Here is a 14,641-nt window from a genome sequence, read left to right on the forward strand (position 1 = left end):
GTAGCCAACCGTGCCAATCATAGGTGTGGGCGAAGGACAACAAAGCAAACACAAAAGCACTTCTGAAGAAATTAGTTTTCAATCTAGGGTAGGTGATTGGCCAGAAGTTTAGGAGGAGACAGTTGAGAATCTTCAAAGAAGACCTGAAAATCATTAATAAAGGGGCGCGTGACGAGAGTTCGGGACGCTTGGAGATTGAGCTTCGCACGAGTGTGTTGGTGCTACGACCCGCAGAGCGTAACCCTCCCAGTGGTCGACTCGGGCGGACTCCCCGTCCACAAGCAAAGAGTTGCATGGATTTCACAGCAAGCGCCCCTCGTGAAAGCGACGAGACCAGCCTCAGAGAGGCGCCTGCGGGGAAGGTGGGAGTGGGTTCTGGTTGTCACGGGAATTGAAACGGACTGAACAGACGGGCACTGTGGAAGAAGACTATGGAAGGACTGCTTAGCACTGGGCACCACGTCAGCTGATGCAGAGAGAGAGAATTGAAGCGCACTATCTGCCAAAATGGCATTACTTCGTTTCATGAAATGGGAATTACTACATTTTATTTTATATCTCTGTGTGTATTTATATACACACGATAAAAAGGCAACGTTATGTCCTGATCAAACATACAATGAGGCGGTGATCATCTCCCGTATACAGCCTGGAGCCAGTGGTGCAATTTCACATTCCTATGACAGGAGCAGGTATATCCATAGGACCACCACTTCTAACTTAAAACAACGAAGCGTGACTTATTTTACTGACTCCGGAGGGATGATGGGGCTGAGCAAACCCCCCAACCAAACCACTCGCTCTCCCACGTAGCCACGTGCTCGACGTTATATAACGAACCAAATTTGTCTACAAATCTCCTTTCCTGCCAATTACAGCCCTCTCCGAGGTCGACTAAATTGTCACCGTGCAAAGATTAGGCAGCATACGTATACATGGACAGTTTACAATTTGGATTATATATAGCCTCCAGAATGCGACCGCATCTCAAAGGCGCTGCACAGAACACTGGGAAAATGTATTTTAGAGGAGGAGAGAGGCAGTCAGTCAGACGCAGAGGAGATATGTAAAGTCTTGAGTTTGGACTGCAGAAAGGAGTTGACAGCACGGATGTCTGGGGGAAAAGAGTTCCAGGTCACAGGGGCAGCAGATGATGATGAACAACCTCCCACTGAATGTTGAATTGGGGGTGTTTTTACAAGAAGAAAAAAGCCTTGTTTAAGTCCATCATTAACACGTTCTGACTCATAACCCTTTACCCTCGATGAAATAAATCGTGACCGAATGTCAATCGCAATGACTGCCGCGTCACCGGACGGACAATGGTGTGGTGGCGTTGCAGTTTAGAGCGCGGGTACCCTAAGCTTCCTCATGCCGTGCAGCTTTATTAATGAGCGCCCGGTAAGATGGTTGTAGGGCGCAGGCAGGCAGGCGGGTGGGTGGGTGGCTACAGACCAGGGCCGTGGCTCCAGCGACCCTGCGGGGGGGGGGGGGGGCTACCCTCGACTACCCTCGACTGACTCCTGTCTCTTCCGCGCCGCGTTCGACCACCACGATGCACGTCAGGGCACCCTGCCAGGGCACCCTGCCACCGTCTCTCTTTGGTATTCCCTGCCATCGTTTATCTTATACACCCCTAAGCTTTTATAAAACGACGACAAACAACAACAACAATAACAACCTTGCTCAATACAGGAAACGTGTTACACTCTGTTACAACTTGATGACGGTGCTGTTTGTTGTTGTCCGCTTTACATTCATTTCCATGATGGGCCTCGTGTGCTCAGCAATTGCGTTAATGAAATAAATAAATGAAAAATACTCCATTTGGTGGCTCTGAGTCAGCAGTGGAAATTCCACATTCCTGTAACTGGCGACAGTTTATCCGCAGCACAAATGACTTTTACTTCCTACATAATGATTATGATTAGCTAAGTAGGCCTCCATTCAAGGTTTGACCTTGGGTGCCTCTGCGAGCCACGTGCTCCGGAAGCACTGACACCCAACCAAAGCGATGAGATGTCATCGACAGCAACCGAGGTCTCTCTACTGCTGGGATGAAGGCCTGGCCATGTCATTCACCGTGGCCCTGTGATGCCACAGCCATTGATCTCCCTCCTGCACACGAGCTACCTCACATCGCCCCATCTGCACCATGGCGGCCGTCATCTCAGGCGTGTTTTCCCTCCTTTGGCTGCCGTTCCGTCGCAGCGCTCACCCGTGAACCATTGTCCACCCAAGCCCATTGACCATCCTGAACAGTCCCAGATGGCGTCTCAGTATGATGTCTTCGATTTACATTCGTACCCGGATCCATGCGTTCCTTCTTTCCGTCTCTGTGTGGGTGTCCATGTGTGGATATAAATATGCTTAATAATAATAAATATTAATAATAATAATGTAGAACTCACCATAGGTCCCTCAAGGCCTGGGGGTCCCTCAAAAAGCATTCCCTGTTTGAGAGAGGAAATAAAATGCAACAGCCAGTCCATCAAGCGAGCCTTTATCTTGAAACAAAAATCGCGCACTTTCATTTCAGTGGAGCGTTGGCCGCTGTTAATATTGACGTCTTAAAGTGGTGCTTCGAAGACAGCGTTGTTCATTGCAAGGCCCGCGGGCCCCAGGCATCCTCTGGTGGCCTTTAGTGCGGCCCCTGACACTACACGGCGAGTGAGAACACCACCCAACATCATCATCATCAGCAACGTCGTGCTGCTGTCAAACTCCCAATGGTTTCAAATGATGTGGCGTCGCCCACACTGGTGATGTCTTATCGACGAAATTGGCCCCCCTCTGAGAATGAGTGAAGAACACTTAGCACGTTGAAATGGGGGAAAAAAAACCGAAATATCTCTCTTACAGGTTCCACAATCGCCGGTTCTCCCTTCTGCCCTTTCTCTCCTTTGTGTCCACCAAAGGCCTGGAGAAAGACAAAAGAAGAATGACTATCAGCAAGGACTAAAATTATGATGGAAAAAAAATCACAAACGTCATAAATCATGGTTTATTCTTGAAATCGGGATCTTTGCAGGAGGAGGAATAGGACATGTCGTTTATGAGTCTCTACTTCACAGATGTCCAGTAGGGGCGGGTCAGCAAAGCTATAGCAACAAACAATACTACAACAACACAATAGTTTAACGATAGGAGTGCAACATAGGTAAGTAAAGTAAATTAAACAAATATCCTGCAAGTCTGATTGATCAAGCTTGGCCAAGGCAGCAAAAGCAACAACAGAGTCCAAGACCACACCAAGAGAGGGCCACACAGCAGTAGTCCCTCAATACAATGGCACATTAACATTGACGAGGCACTGAGTCTCCCCTGCAGTGTATCTCAAGGCGCACAAAGGTGGCATTTGAGGTGACCACTAAGGAGTGAAGCAACTACAGAACCAAAATTCGACGTTTAAAAACAAATACGGTATTAACAATGAGCTCAACAAACGAGAATAAGGTGTAGTTATCACTCCCAGAATGCATTTCGTAACGTACCGTAGATGCATTAACACACACCGTACAGCAGTTGCGGCTACATAGCACCGTGGCGGTGCTTCTGAACGTGAATATCCTTGAGTTGTTCTGCCTGACGGAGCTCAAAACTCGCGTGAAAGAGTCCGGGACGCGGCAGCGAGGTGGGTGCAGGAGAGAGCGGGGGCAGGGGGCCACAGGAAAATCAGGAGCGATGGAGGAGCAGGAGGATCAGGAAGAGGTAAGGCAATCCAGGAGTGCGGGAGTAGGAGGATGAGTGGGAAGAGGGGGGGAGATGGAGCAGAAAGAGGAGCAGGAGCGGGAAGGAGGAATAGAACAGTTGTATCGGAGCGGAGGAGCGGAGGAGGGACAGGAGGGTGAACAGCGCGAGTGGCGGGGGAGCGTTGGCCGCTCACCTCCCCCGTCTCGATGATGCTGGGCAGCTCTGCGCCGGCCTCGCCCTTGGCCCTGCCGGACGTGGGATTGTATCCGTAGTCGTAATCCTTGTAGTCGTCCAAGCGGTCGAAGTCGTGCTCCTCCTCGTTGGTGCCGTACTCCACCGAGAAGTCGTCCCCCTGCCCCGCACGGGCGGCACAGCGTGGGAGAGGGCTCCTCGGTCAGCGCTCGCTCGCTCCACACACTCCCCCCCAGCCCCCCACAGTCCCGCACCACCGCTCAAGCGTTGGCACACAGTGGAAATTCCACATTCCTATGCCGGTGGCTTGGTGGGGGGGGGGGGGGGGCAATTTGTCTACAGAATGCTGTTTGTGACAATTCACTCAGTGGTGGTCTGTAAATTAAACTGGCCCGTTGACTGAACTAAACAGTGACCCACTCCGCTGCTCCTGACGCGGTTGTCAGGCTTGACCACCTGACCGTGACGTTGTAGTTGATGCTCTGCATCGACATCAGCTGACATACGAAAGAAGAAGAACTCAACTATTTCTTTTATCGATGGGCCAGGATCAATTTTTTTTTATGCTCAACCAGAGCTATTGATACTTCATTACTTGGATTGCCTTTGTACTGTTCGCCTTTTTGCCGTTGTCTGTTGTAACACTGGAGTGGACACATGACAAGTAAGAGCCACAGCCATAGCGAGTGGTATACTGGATGTGGTGTGCTGGGTACGTAAATATATTTCAGGTCATCAACCCAGATAGACCCAGGTGAAATTAAGCCCCCGATTGTGCCAAATATTTTCTAGCCATTCTAAAACATCACGAGAACATAACACTCGCTCGCTCAGTCGTGCCGCCGGTAATTGTCTGTGCCGGTGATTCTGCATTCTAACGTGGCTGGAGTCACGATGGGGACAATTATTCCATTCACATTGAGCCGTTTTGTTAAAAAAACAAGGGTAATAAAAAAAACATCGCGTGGTGAATGAGTACAACGGGTGAAACTGTATTCCGTCTATACAAAAAAGACCCAATCCTGTTTGCGGACGGGATGCGGTGTGCACGTTCCGTCTCGTGAATACATCAGTGAATTCACGTGGGTTCTCCGTGAGCTGCGTGTGAAGGAATCCACCCAATCACAGCTACAATCAGGGCACTGACCACGAGGACAGGGACGTCACTCGCTGCACACGACGCCAGTCGTCGCCGCCGCCACCGCAGAGGAACAATCCGATTCGACCTTGTAAAATTGTGCTCGTGCATTCTCGTTCCATGGAGCCCAGTTAGTTTCTCCCACTCATCCTGCCATTAAACATGGCTTGCTGGAATCGTCGGGAAATTTGCGACTCACAACCAGCGATCAATTGTTAGACGGCAACTTGCTATTTTTGGCAAGGTGGCGGTAACGTTACCAGACCGCTTGCCTGGCCGGCCTCGGTGCCACGTTGAGGCCACGTCCCATTGTGAATTCTTTCGGATGGGAAGTGAACAAAAACGACGACGGCGAGGAGGAGGGGGGGATAAACGATAGCGATGTGTTCGCATCATACCCCTGTTTTATTTGAAGACGACGGCGTGGATGGCGACCCCTTGCTTCCGTAGTCGTAGGTGTCCTCCCCGGTGGCGTATTCGTCGTCGCTCTTGTCATCGGACTTCTGCTGACGACAGCGGGAGACATCGGTGAGCTGCGTCGCTTCCCTGCCTTCGGTAAAACCCAAGTAAACTACGCACTGAAACTATTTTTTATTTGACCAGGTAAGGCCCCACTGAGCTATATGGCTCTTTTTCAGAAGCGACCTGATAGCTCGAAATATGGAGAGAAAAAACGGAGGACCCGGAGAAAAATCCACGCGACCACGGAGAGAGAGAGACACAAACTCCAAATATACAGCAGCAGGCGTCAGGGTCGAGATCGAACCCATGACCTCCTGGATAGCAGGCGAGGTAGTTGACATCTCCTAGATACCGTGATGATGATGAGAGAGAGAGAGACACGCAAACTCCAAATATACAGCAGCAGGCGTCAGGGTCGAGATCGAACCCACGACCTCCTGGATAGCAGGCGAGGTAGTTAACATCTCCTAGCCACCGTGGCATCCCGTGGGCTCCAGGTTGAGGAAGCTACAAACTCCGGCGCGGGTTTTTCCAGTCTCGCGTGATCCACGCTGCCGGTGGACTTATTAAGGATGGCTGCAGTGGTTGTTGTCGTTCAAGCAGAAAACGGATATCGAACATCTGGCTAAAGACGGTGGTCAGGGCTGTCGGGTTTGATGGCACATCGTGCGATGTGCACGCACTAACAGTAAGCCACTGGGAGCTAGGCACTTTTAAATCTAGATTGGCAACTCATTTCTTTGGAACTGCTTTTTGAGTTTCGTTTGTTGCCCCTTTTGCTGCACCTCCAATGAGCACGGTTGGCTACGTACGGTGCGAAAAAAGTTCAACATATATACATTACGTAGTGGGCTTAGCGATTGCGGAACTGAGGTTTGCTGATAAGCCCGGCAGTGACACGCCAAACACAGCGGTGACTCCAGTGCATGGTGATTTGAAGTGATTGTGGATTTTATAAATATATCGTTAACACAAAGTTGCTAAGTACAGGCCAACAACAAACAGCACCAGTATCAAAGTTGTAAATTATGTGATGCTGCTGCTGCATTGGCAGTGGTGCATCAACAACAACTCAACACATTCGTAAACGACACTGCCTTGAACCGGACAAAAAAATATAGAATGGGTGACCAGTGAGTGAGTGAGTGATTGGGTGAGTGGCAAGGAAGTGAGTGAGAGAGTGGCCGAGCAAACAGGCGAGTAGGTGAGTGGGGTGAGCGAGCAAGTCAGCGTTACCACGGGGGACCAGGGGTCGCTGGTTGCCGTGACGATGGGGTCGAACGTCACGTCGTCGGTCTTGTACTCGGTGGGGCTCTCATCCTCGGGGCTGCCCTCCTGCAAGGAGGACAGGCCGACTGCTGGGAACGACCGACTCCTCAAAGCAAACCGCCCCATGGCCTCTCTGGCTATGTCCGGTGCGAAAGAAGTCCAACATATACGTTGCTGGAATTGCCACATTTGTCATGGATGAGGCCAGGATTGCCACGATTGTCTTACCAACAGAGTGCTACTCATATTCTTGGTTCTTTCGGTAAAGTCACGTTGAAGAGAAACAATAATAAAATAAAATATATATAAAACAATAAAATTCTCACGACTTTTCGACTGCAACACAAGCAGTCAACACAAGCAGTCGAAACGTCGTGATAATTTTATTGTTTTATATATATATTTAATTATTTTATTGTTTCTCTTCAACGTGACTTTACCGAAAGAACCAAGAATATGAATCACTGCAGTCACGAAAGCTTTAAATCAAAAAGAGTGCTACTCGTTTTATCCACCCCGTCGAGCCCCGACCGGACTATGTACTTGCGACCTGATGGCGAGTTGGTCCAATTGCAGTCTCAGCGGCCGACGGGATGATCATTAAACCACCGACGTGAGTGACGACGGCGCTCTCGGTGGCACTAAAGTTCGGACATCTCCGTGAGTCCCGACAGATGTGAATAAATCCGCCCCGGTGGATATATGATACATTTAAAGAAAGCATGTGGAGTTTTACATTTTAATTCACGTCACCGTGATGATGCAGACTTTTGTGAACGTACCACGGGTTTAAATCCATCTGTGGGCTTTTCCTTATTGTCGTCTGTGTATTCATAGTCGTACTCCAGCTCCCCTTCGTAATACTGCGAAGGCAAAGGCACGCGCAAGCGTACCGTAACGCACACACACGGAGACGGACACAAATATCAGGGGGTGGCAGCGTTCAAGTCCTGGACAGGCAGAGTTCAAGTCCTGGACAGGCAGAGTTCAAGCCCTGGACAGGCAGGGTTCAAGCCCTGGCCAGGCAGGGTTCAAGCCCTGGCCAGGCAGGGTTCAAGCCCTGGACAGGCAGAGTTCAAGTCCTGGACAGGCAGGGTTCAAGCCCTGGACAGGCAGTGTTCAAGTCCTGGCCAGGCAGGGTTCAAGCCCTGGACAGGCAGAGTTCAAGCCCTGGCCAGGCAGGGTTCAAGCCCTGGCCAGGCAGAGTTCAAGTCCTGGACAGGCAGAGTTCAAGCCCTGGACAGGCAGAGTTCAAGCCCTGGCCAGGCAGGGTTCAAGTCCTGGCCAGGCAGGGTTCAAGCCCTGGACCGGCAGAGTTCAAGCCTTGGATCTTGGGCATCTCACGAGAGCTTCACAACATCCCTCGTCGGAGCGCTGAGCGAGGCGCTGCCGGGATTTCTAAGATTGAATCGAGGTTGCAGCCCGACTGTGATTAATCCGGGCGGTGAAGCTGCAACGAGTTGACTCGTTCATCAATGACACAGATAAACACAAACAGGCCGTTACGGTAAATGTGTAGTCCCATTCAGTTGAGCTCATCGCAGCTGGGAAGATGAATACGTTACATTTTTGCCGACACGGCGTGAGGAGCAGCGTACCGCTTACACGATGCGTATATTAAACACGCAAGCAAGCACGTTTTGCGAGGACACCCCCCTCAAGTCATCCAGGCTAAAGGGGGAAACCATTCCATTTAGCCTTGGGCGGCCGGGCGAGGGGTAGAAGAGGGGAGGGGTGGAAGGGGGAGGGAGGGTGGAGGGGGATAACTTAATAAAAATAAGTTAACGAGTTACCTCAGAATTATCAACAACACATTTTGGAAAGTGACAAAATGGTCCCCCGGATCAGGCAGCTCGGCAGACGAGGCCTGGTCACACCGTTTGCTAGCAGGCACCATCTAGGGGAATCAAAGCCTTGCAAAACTACAACACCTGTGCACAAACGTAGCAGGGCACACTCAGGGAGAGGTCTTGGATCCGTTTGGCTTTGTTGTTGATGCATTGCCCAAGTTTGATAAATGGGACGTGTAATTGTTTTTATTTATATTTAGTGACTTGTTTACCTTCTTTTCTATTTCGCACTCCTATCGTTGTTGTTGTTGTATTGTTTGTTGTTGTAACTTTGCTGACCCCGTGCCCATGCTGTACGTCTGTGAAAAAGAGCATCATGGCTCATCGGATTCCTCCTCCTCGAGTCTAAATTCAAGCTTCTTATAGACTCTGCTGCTCTTGCGCTGAGGGGAAACATCTTACGGGCAGGCCTGGCATGAAGGGTGGGCAATTAGAGCAGCTGCCCACAGCACTAAGCTGTGGGGTTTGTGGGGGGGCGATTGGATTTTACGACGAGAGGAAACTTTGTCGTGCTTGCCAAATATTGCGAATGCATTAGGCGGCGTCATTTTCAAGCTTACACGAGTCACGTGGCGGGCAACAAACGAAAACATATGACAGGGTCGTTACCAGATTATTACCGAGAAGAGAAGCTAACGTCTTTGTGTGCGGAGGGTGCCGTTTGTGTTATCAGCGGACCTATTAATTGGGGCAGCTTCACTTATCGATGGAAGCATATTGAGGTGGCCGGGTGGCCGGGTGGCTCAGAGGTCAGAGGTCAGGGCGCTGATCCGGCACTGCTGAGGTTCTGGGTTCAAATCCAGGCAGCTGCCTGTGATAAAACCAGGGCCTCAAGTGTCGCGAGCTGATGGTGTCAGCACCGTCACCAATGAAAGAAAAACACTCATCAGATGATCGTTTCTGTACTTAACTTGCCTAAAGTCCAGCTCTGAGAATTAAAATAGTGATTTTTCTCCCATGGACCAGAGATCTCAGAGTTAGAGGTGGATATAGAAGCTTTCCATGGGAGTGGAAGGTGCAGGTGCAGTCTATAAATGTCAAGCATTATAAATCGGGCGATATATTAAAATTATTATAAAAAAAATCAATGCATTTTCTCTGGTAAATATCGATCGAACACCGATGTTCTAGGTTTCAAGGTGGGGGTGTTTGATCACTCCTATCCCACCCACCCCTTCGATGTGCCGCTGCTCAGACATAGTTCTGTAGAATCCACTTCTGTGGGCCATTCTCTAACACAAATTGCTGCACTGCTCAGGTACACGTAGACTCTCCATCTCGTGGCCACGCATAGGCCTTCCGGTTGCCGAACGAATACATTTAAGAGGCCGCACTCATTACACACAAAGTGCTTGCGACAAACGGACCACAATACCTCGCTGATCTCGTCACGCGAACTCCTCCGGTGGTCATCCTCTTGGCTACGCCATCGAACAAAGACGGTCACCGCATCGCGCGCTTTCAGATGCGCTTCTGCAGTCGTCTGGAATGCTCTTCCGTCCGATATTAGTTAGGCGCTGGAGCTACGCACTTTTAAATCAACTAGATTGAAAACTGATTTCTTTAGAACTGATTTTTGTGTCTAGTTTGTTATCCTTCCCACGCATCTCCGATTAGCACGGTTGGCTACGTACGGTGCGAAAGAAGTTCAACATAATTGCAATACGTGACGCCACGCACACAATCAGGGGGGGCGGGGGGGGGGTGGGATAAACCTGCGGTGGAAATGACGGATAAAGTAGAGAACTTTTTAAAACGGGGCTGTTGATCTCACCTCTCCGCCCCGCTCGCCGGGGTCCTGTGACTGTGTCCCTCGTTGTCTGGGGGTGTCGCAGTCCGGGCTGTAGCGTTCACAGTAGTCCAGGGCAGCCCGGTGGTCCGGTACGATCATCAACTGCTGGATCTCTCCCTGCGGCACGGGGGAACACAGTCACCGTGAGCATCGCCATCGTCGCTACGCCACCATCGTTCTCATAAGGTCGTATTCGTCGTCAGCGTCACCATCGCGGGAGGGTCGCCACCTCTGAGGTCGAGAAATTCATCCGATGTATCGTGGGGAGAAGAATATCTCACGATACCCGATGGAGGGAGTATTACAAGCAGATGTTTTTTTTTATGTTGATAGCTTATGCTAGTTTAACCGAGAAAACACCTCGCTGGCAAGCTGTCACAGTAGTGGGTGATATTACTGCCGTGTGTATTCCCAATTGAGTAATTTTCAAGCAATTTTTCAGCATCAGAATCTGTTGGCCAATGTCAGGTGTGTATGGCTTTTATTTTTAGCCATGGGAGAAAACAAACACGGAATTAACCCGGAGGCAACCCACGCAGAGCAGGAGGAGGACGTTACAAACTCCTCACGGACAGATGCCCTGAGCCGGGAAGTAAATCTAGGGCCCTTTTTCGTCCGTGACGCACTGCAAGTGTTACCACTCTGCTGCCAGGTAATCGCATCGTCTTACATGTCCCGGGAAGACTTGCAACATTTCCAGGACAGCAGCTATCTCAAAAAGACGATGATCCTCGGAAAACCAGGACAGGCGACAACCCCGATCACCGTCGCAATAAAAAGGAAAATCATAAAGCTATGATCAGCATCATGCGGTCATTGATTGTTAGAGAATCATTACAATATTATACAAACATCCCCACAATCATCGTCATCATCACGAAATTACTGTCATGAAACCAATAATTAATTACGACCATAAACCATCGTCATTTAATCATTCTTATTGAAGTGTCATGCAAGCCTTATAATTGTCATAAATCAATTTTTATCAATGTCAGCAATATATTATTCCATTTCCATATTATGATGATCATAATCAAATAATTATCATCATTCTAAAAGTAAAGTGCTGTACTGGCGCTTTTACAAGTGCCTTATCATCATAAAATCACCACCATTAAATAATCACCATAAAACCAACTTATTTTTCATCATCATTAAATTAACAATTCATGCACACATACCATGTTTAACCCAGCACGCCACATAACGAAACCAATGCCATGTTCCGTAATGACTGGGAGACTAAAGCAGGTCACGTGGTGAGCTGGCAGCCCCTCCCCTGCTTACATAGCCACACCCACCCAACCACTAGCACTGCAAACACAGAGGACTGGTTATCATAGTAGCATACAGCACTATTAATGTGCCTTACATTAATAATTCACTGCACTGTTTTCACACTCTACTTTGCACCGTATGAATGCACAGTGTACAGTGCTACCAGGTTGAGTGGCTGACCAGTGATTGGTTCACTGCAATACGCACGATGACGAGTTCAGTTCGTGTGGTTCGTGTCTGTGGCTCGTGTCAGTGGCGAGTGATGTCTGAACCACACCCAACTCACCACAAAACACCAAAACACACTGACCAGCATGGTGAAGTTATGGTCAAACGACCCAACGGTACTTTAGTTCAAAAAAATATTTATCTCAAGTAAGCATCGGGTGGCCTTGTTTACAGAGTGGTTGAAATTCCACATTCTCATGGCAAGAGTCAGCCTCTCTCGAAGACGGCTATTGAAATCACACAAAGCGGTACTTGATTTTAGCTACCCCAGTATGATGATTGTGTGAGACGTCCCTGAACTGGGACATGAACTCACAACCTTCTCAATCCAATTGTGAGCCAAGTGCTCCAACCACAGTGTCACCACCATCTGTACAGATACCGACTACACACGCGTGGCTTGTTGATGGCCACCCCACGCTATGTGGGATATGAAGATTGCTTGACCATACTTCAGCGTTTACAGGGGCTGCATAGAGCGGCTGGTACAATAGTAGCTAGTGCGTTACATGGGAAGGTAGGATTTACAGGGTCTGTAGGGAAATGTTATAATCATGCCGAATAAATAATAATAATAAACAAACATAACTCGGTGCGAGTGTATGTATGTTGAACTTCTTTCGCACAGTGCGTAGCCAACCGTGCTAATCGGAGGTGCACATACGGCATTCAAACACAGCATAGGATTACAATTGCAACAAGTTAGCTGACAATTTTTTCTGTGGTCATTACGATGATGCAGCCCTTTTGGGAACACTGGTGCACGTTTGTTTGGACAGGAACGTGACTTCTGAGACGTTTCGGGTGACTTAATTGTTTTCATGACACACACACACATCCTGAAAACATCACAAAATAATTTAATTTGTAACATCTGGAAGCCGTTGTGGATTTAAAAATATGCACTGCACACTCAATTTCCTGCAAAAACCTGTCAACTCCCAAAAGCCGGGGTTCTATTTGAAAAACGGCGTCTTACAATAATTGACGTCAGTTGTTTTACGTCCAGGGGCCTAATTTGCAACATGCATAAGGGTCTCGCTGACACATAAGCGTGCGGAGCGAGGTTTATTTTTTTAATCAATTAATTCTTAAAATGGAAAAAAAGCAATGTTGGTATTAAAAGTTCACAAGTTTGAATAACAACAATAATAATACAAAGTTTAAAGAGCTATCCTCCAAAGCAAGACTGTCCTGAAATCGAGTCTTTGGTGGACTCCGTAAGCCCTTTCCTGGGTGAACGGTAAATTATGATCCTGGAGTTGCAAGGGGCGGAGAGGTGGCACAGTGGTTAGCGCATTGCACCGATGAACCCGAGCGACAAAAAAGTTCGATTTAACGACCGTGGCTAGCATCAGCAACGAGTGATTTCTGAACCAGTCATGGACCTCAGGTTCACAACAGCCATGATTAACGTGGAGTTGGGAGGCCATCGTCCAGCTGTGGATTGACAAATGGATGTACGTTGAGTTGCTTTTACACATATTTATGTTAGGTGGAGAGAACCACTCCTCGGGCAGTGTAACGTGGAATTTCCTAATAAATTGCTCATGGCCAAGATCAATGGGCCCTGTGCTCGTTTGAGCAGATAGACTCTTTTAACCTTGCGACTCACACTCGGGCAGCAGATAAGTAGATTGCCACCAGCGGAAATGTCAAGTCCCTGAGTAATGCCTGCCCTGGGAATACCAAAAATAAACAACGCAAACGGCGATTGAGGAAGGCAGCGCCGCGTTTGAGAGAGGTGAAAGTGGGAAGGTGAAGGCGCAGCCCCTGCAAGTCCTTGCTCACGTGACCGCTGGTGGATAAAGGCCCTCCACTAGAAGGCGGCATGTTTTAATATTTGTTTTTTTGGCCTAATATTCCACGCTGGCCACACCTGTTGAAGGAGGTGGGAGTACCCACACTTTACCCCACCACACACGACCTGGATTGTAAGTCCAGCGAAATCCAGACACGTGTGGAGTGAAATGCACATCCTCGGGACTTTGCCCAGTCATAGTAATGTGGAATTTCCGCCACCAACTCAGGTCCCCATCACTATGCTGGGTCCGTTGCTATGTGGGCACCAGCCTCATAATCTTAAACCCTCTCCCTTCCCACACACTATCTCCTCCCCCGCACACTCAGCCTCTCTCTTCCCACACACCTACTATCACCTCCCCCACACACTGTAACCCAGGGACTGCACTTTCCCTGGGCAGGAATCTCGGGGAGATAACAGTCATATGATTGGGAATGCTCATAATATTTATATATTTGAGAAGACATTTAGTGTATCCATGGGTTATGCTATTTTTACCCCTTCATCCATTAATCATGAACAGGCTTAGCCATGCTCTTTGTCCTAGTGGGCGACGTATCTCACAAGATGGTTTCCATTTCATGAACTCCCTCCCAACCGAATCCCTTTCCTCGTTACGCACACCTTGCTCAATGCCCGTCTCGCTCCTTCTTCCCAATCCCCTCGCCCTGTTTGCTGTCATCTTCTGCCCCCCTCCACCCCCCCCCCCACTGCCCCCCACTCCTCCCCCCCCCATTGCCCCCCCACCACTAGCCCTCCCCCCCTGCGTAACTCGCTAACTCCCCTTGTACCCCCATCCATCACGACCGGGGATTACGGAGAATCAGAATCTTTATTTAGACTACAGGAGGCGGAATCCGATGAGCTATGAAGCTCTTTTTCACAGATGTCCAGTAGGGGTGGGTCAGAACTTCACAACAACAGACAATGCA

The 14,641-nt window shown here is 49.1% G+C and overlaps 1 protein-coding gene across 3 annotated transcripts in view; it reads right to left on the minus strand.

Moving 5' to 3' along the window:
• LOC116953253 (uncharacterized) overlaps positions 1–14,641 on the minus strand; it is a 305,948-nt gene that overhangs the window by 202,807 nt on the left and 88,500 nt on the right. For all 3 annotated transcript variants that reach the window (XM_032973299.2, XM_032973298.2, XM_032973300.2), the window contains 7 exons: positions 10,379–10,513; positions 7,537–7,617; positions 6,722–6,820; positions 5,422–5,526; positions 3,887–4,045; positions 2,861–2,920; positions 2,412–2,453 (listed from right to left, as the gene is read on the minus strand). In XM_032973299.2, coding sequence (XP_032829190.2) covers positions 2,412–2,453; positions 2,861–2,920; positions 3,887–4,045; positions 5,422–5,526; positions 6,722–6,820; positions 7,537–7,617; positions 10,379–10,513 — 681 coding nt within the window. The remainder of the gene's footprint in view (positions 1–2,411; positions 2,454–2,860; positions 2,921–3,886; positions 4,046–5,421; positions 5,527–6,721; positions 6,821–7,536; positions 7,618–10,378; positions 10,514–14,641) is intronic.

This window comes from Petromyzon marinus, chromosome 50, assembly GCF_048934315.1.
Source record: "Petromyzon marinus isolate PM22_M1 ecotype Great Lakes invasive population chromosome 50, UKy_Petmar_22M1.pri1.0, whole genome shotgun sequence".
Classification (NCBI taxonomy): domain Eukaryota; kingdom Metazoa; phylum Chordata; class Hyperoartia; order Petromyzontiformes; family Petromyzontidae; genus Petromyzon; species Petromyzon marinus.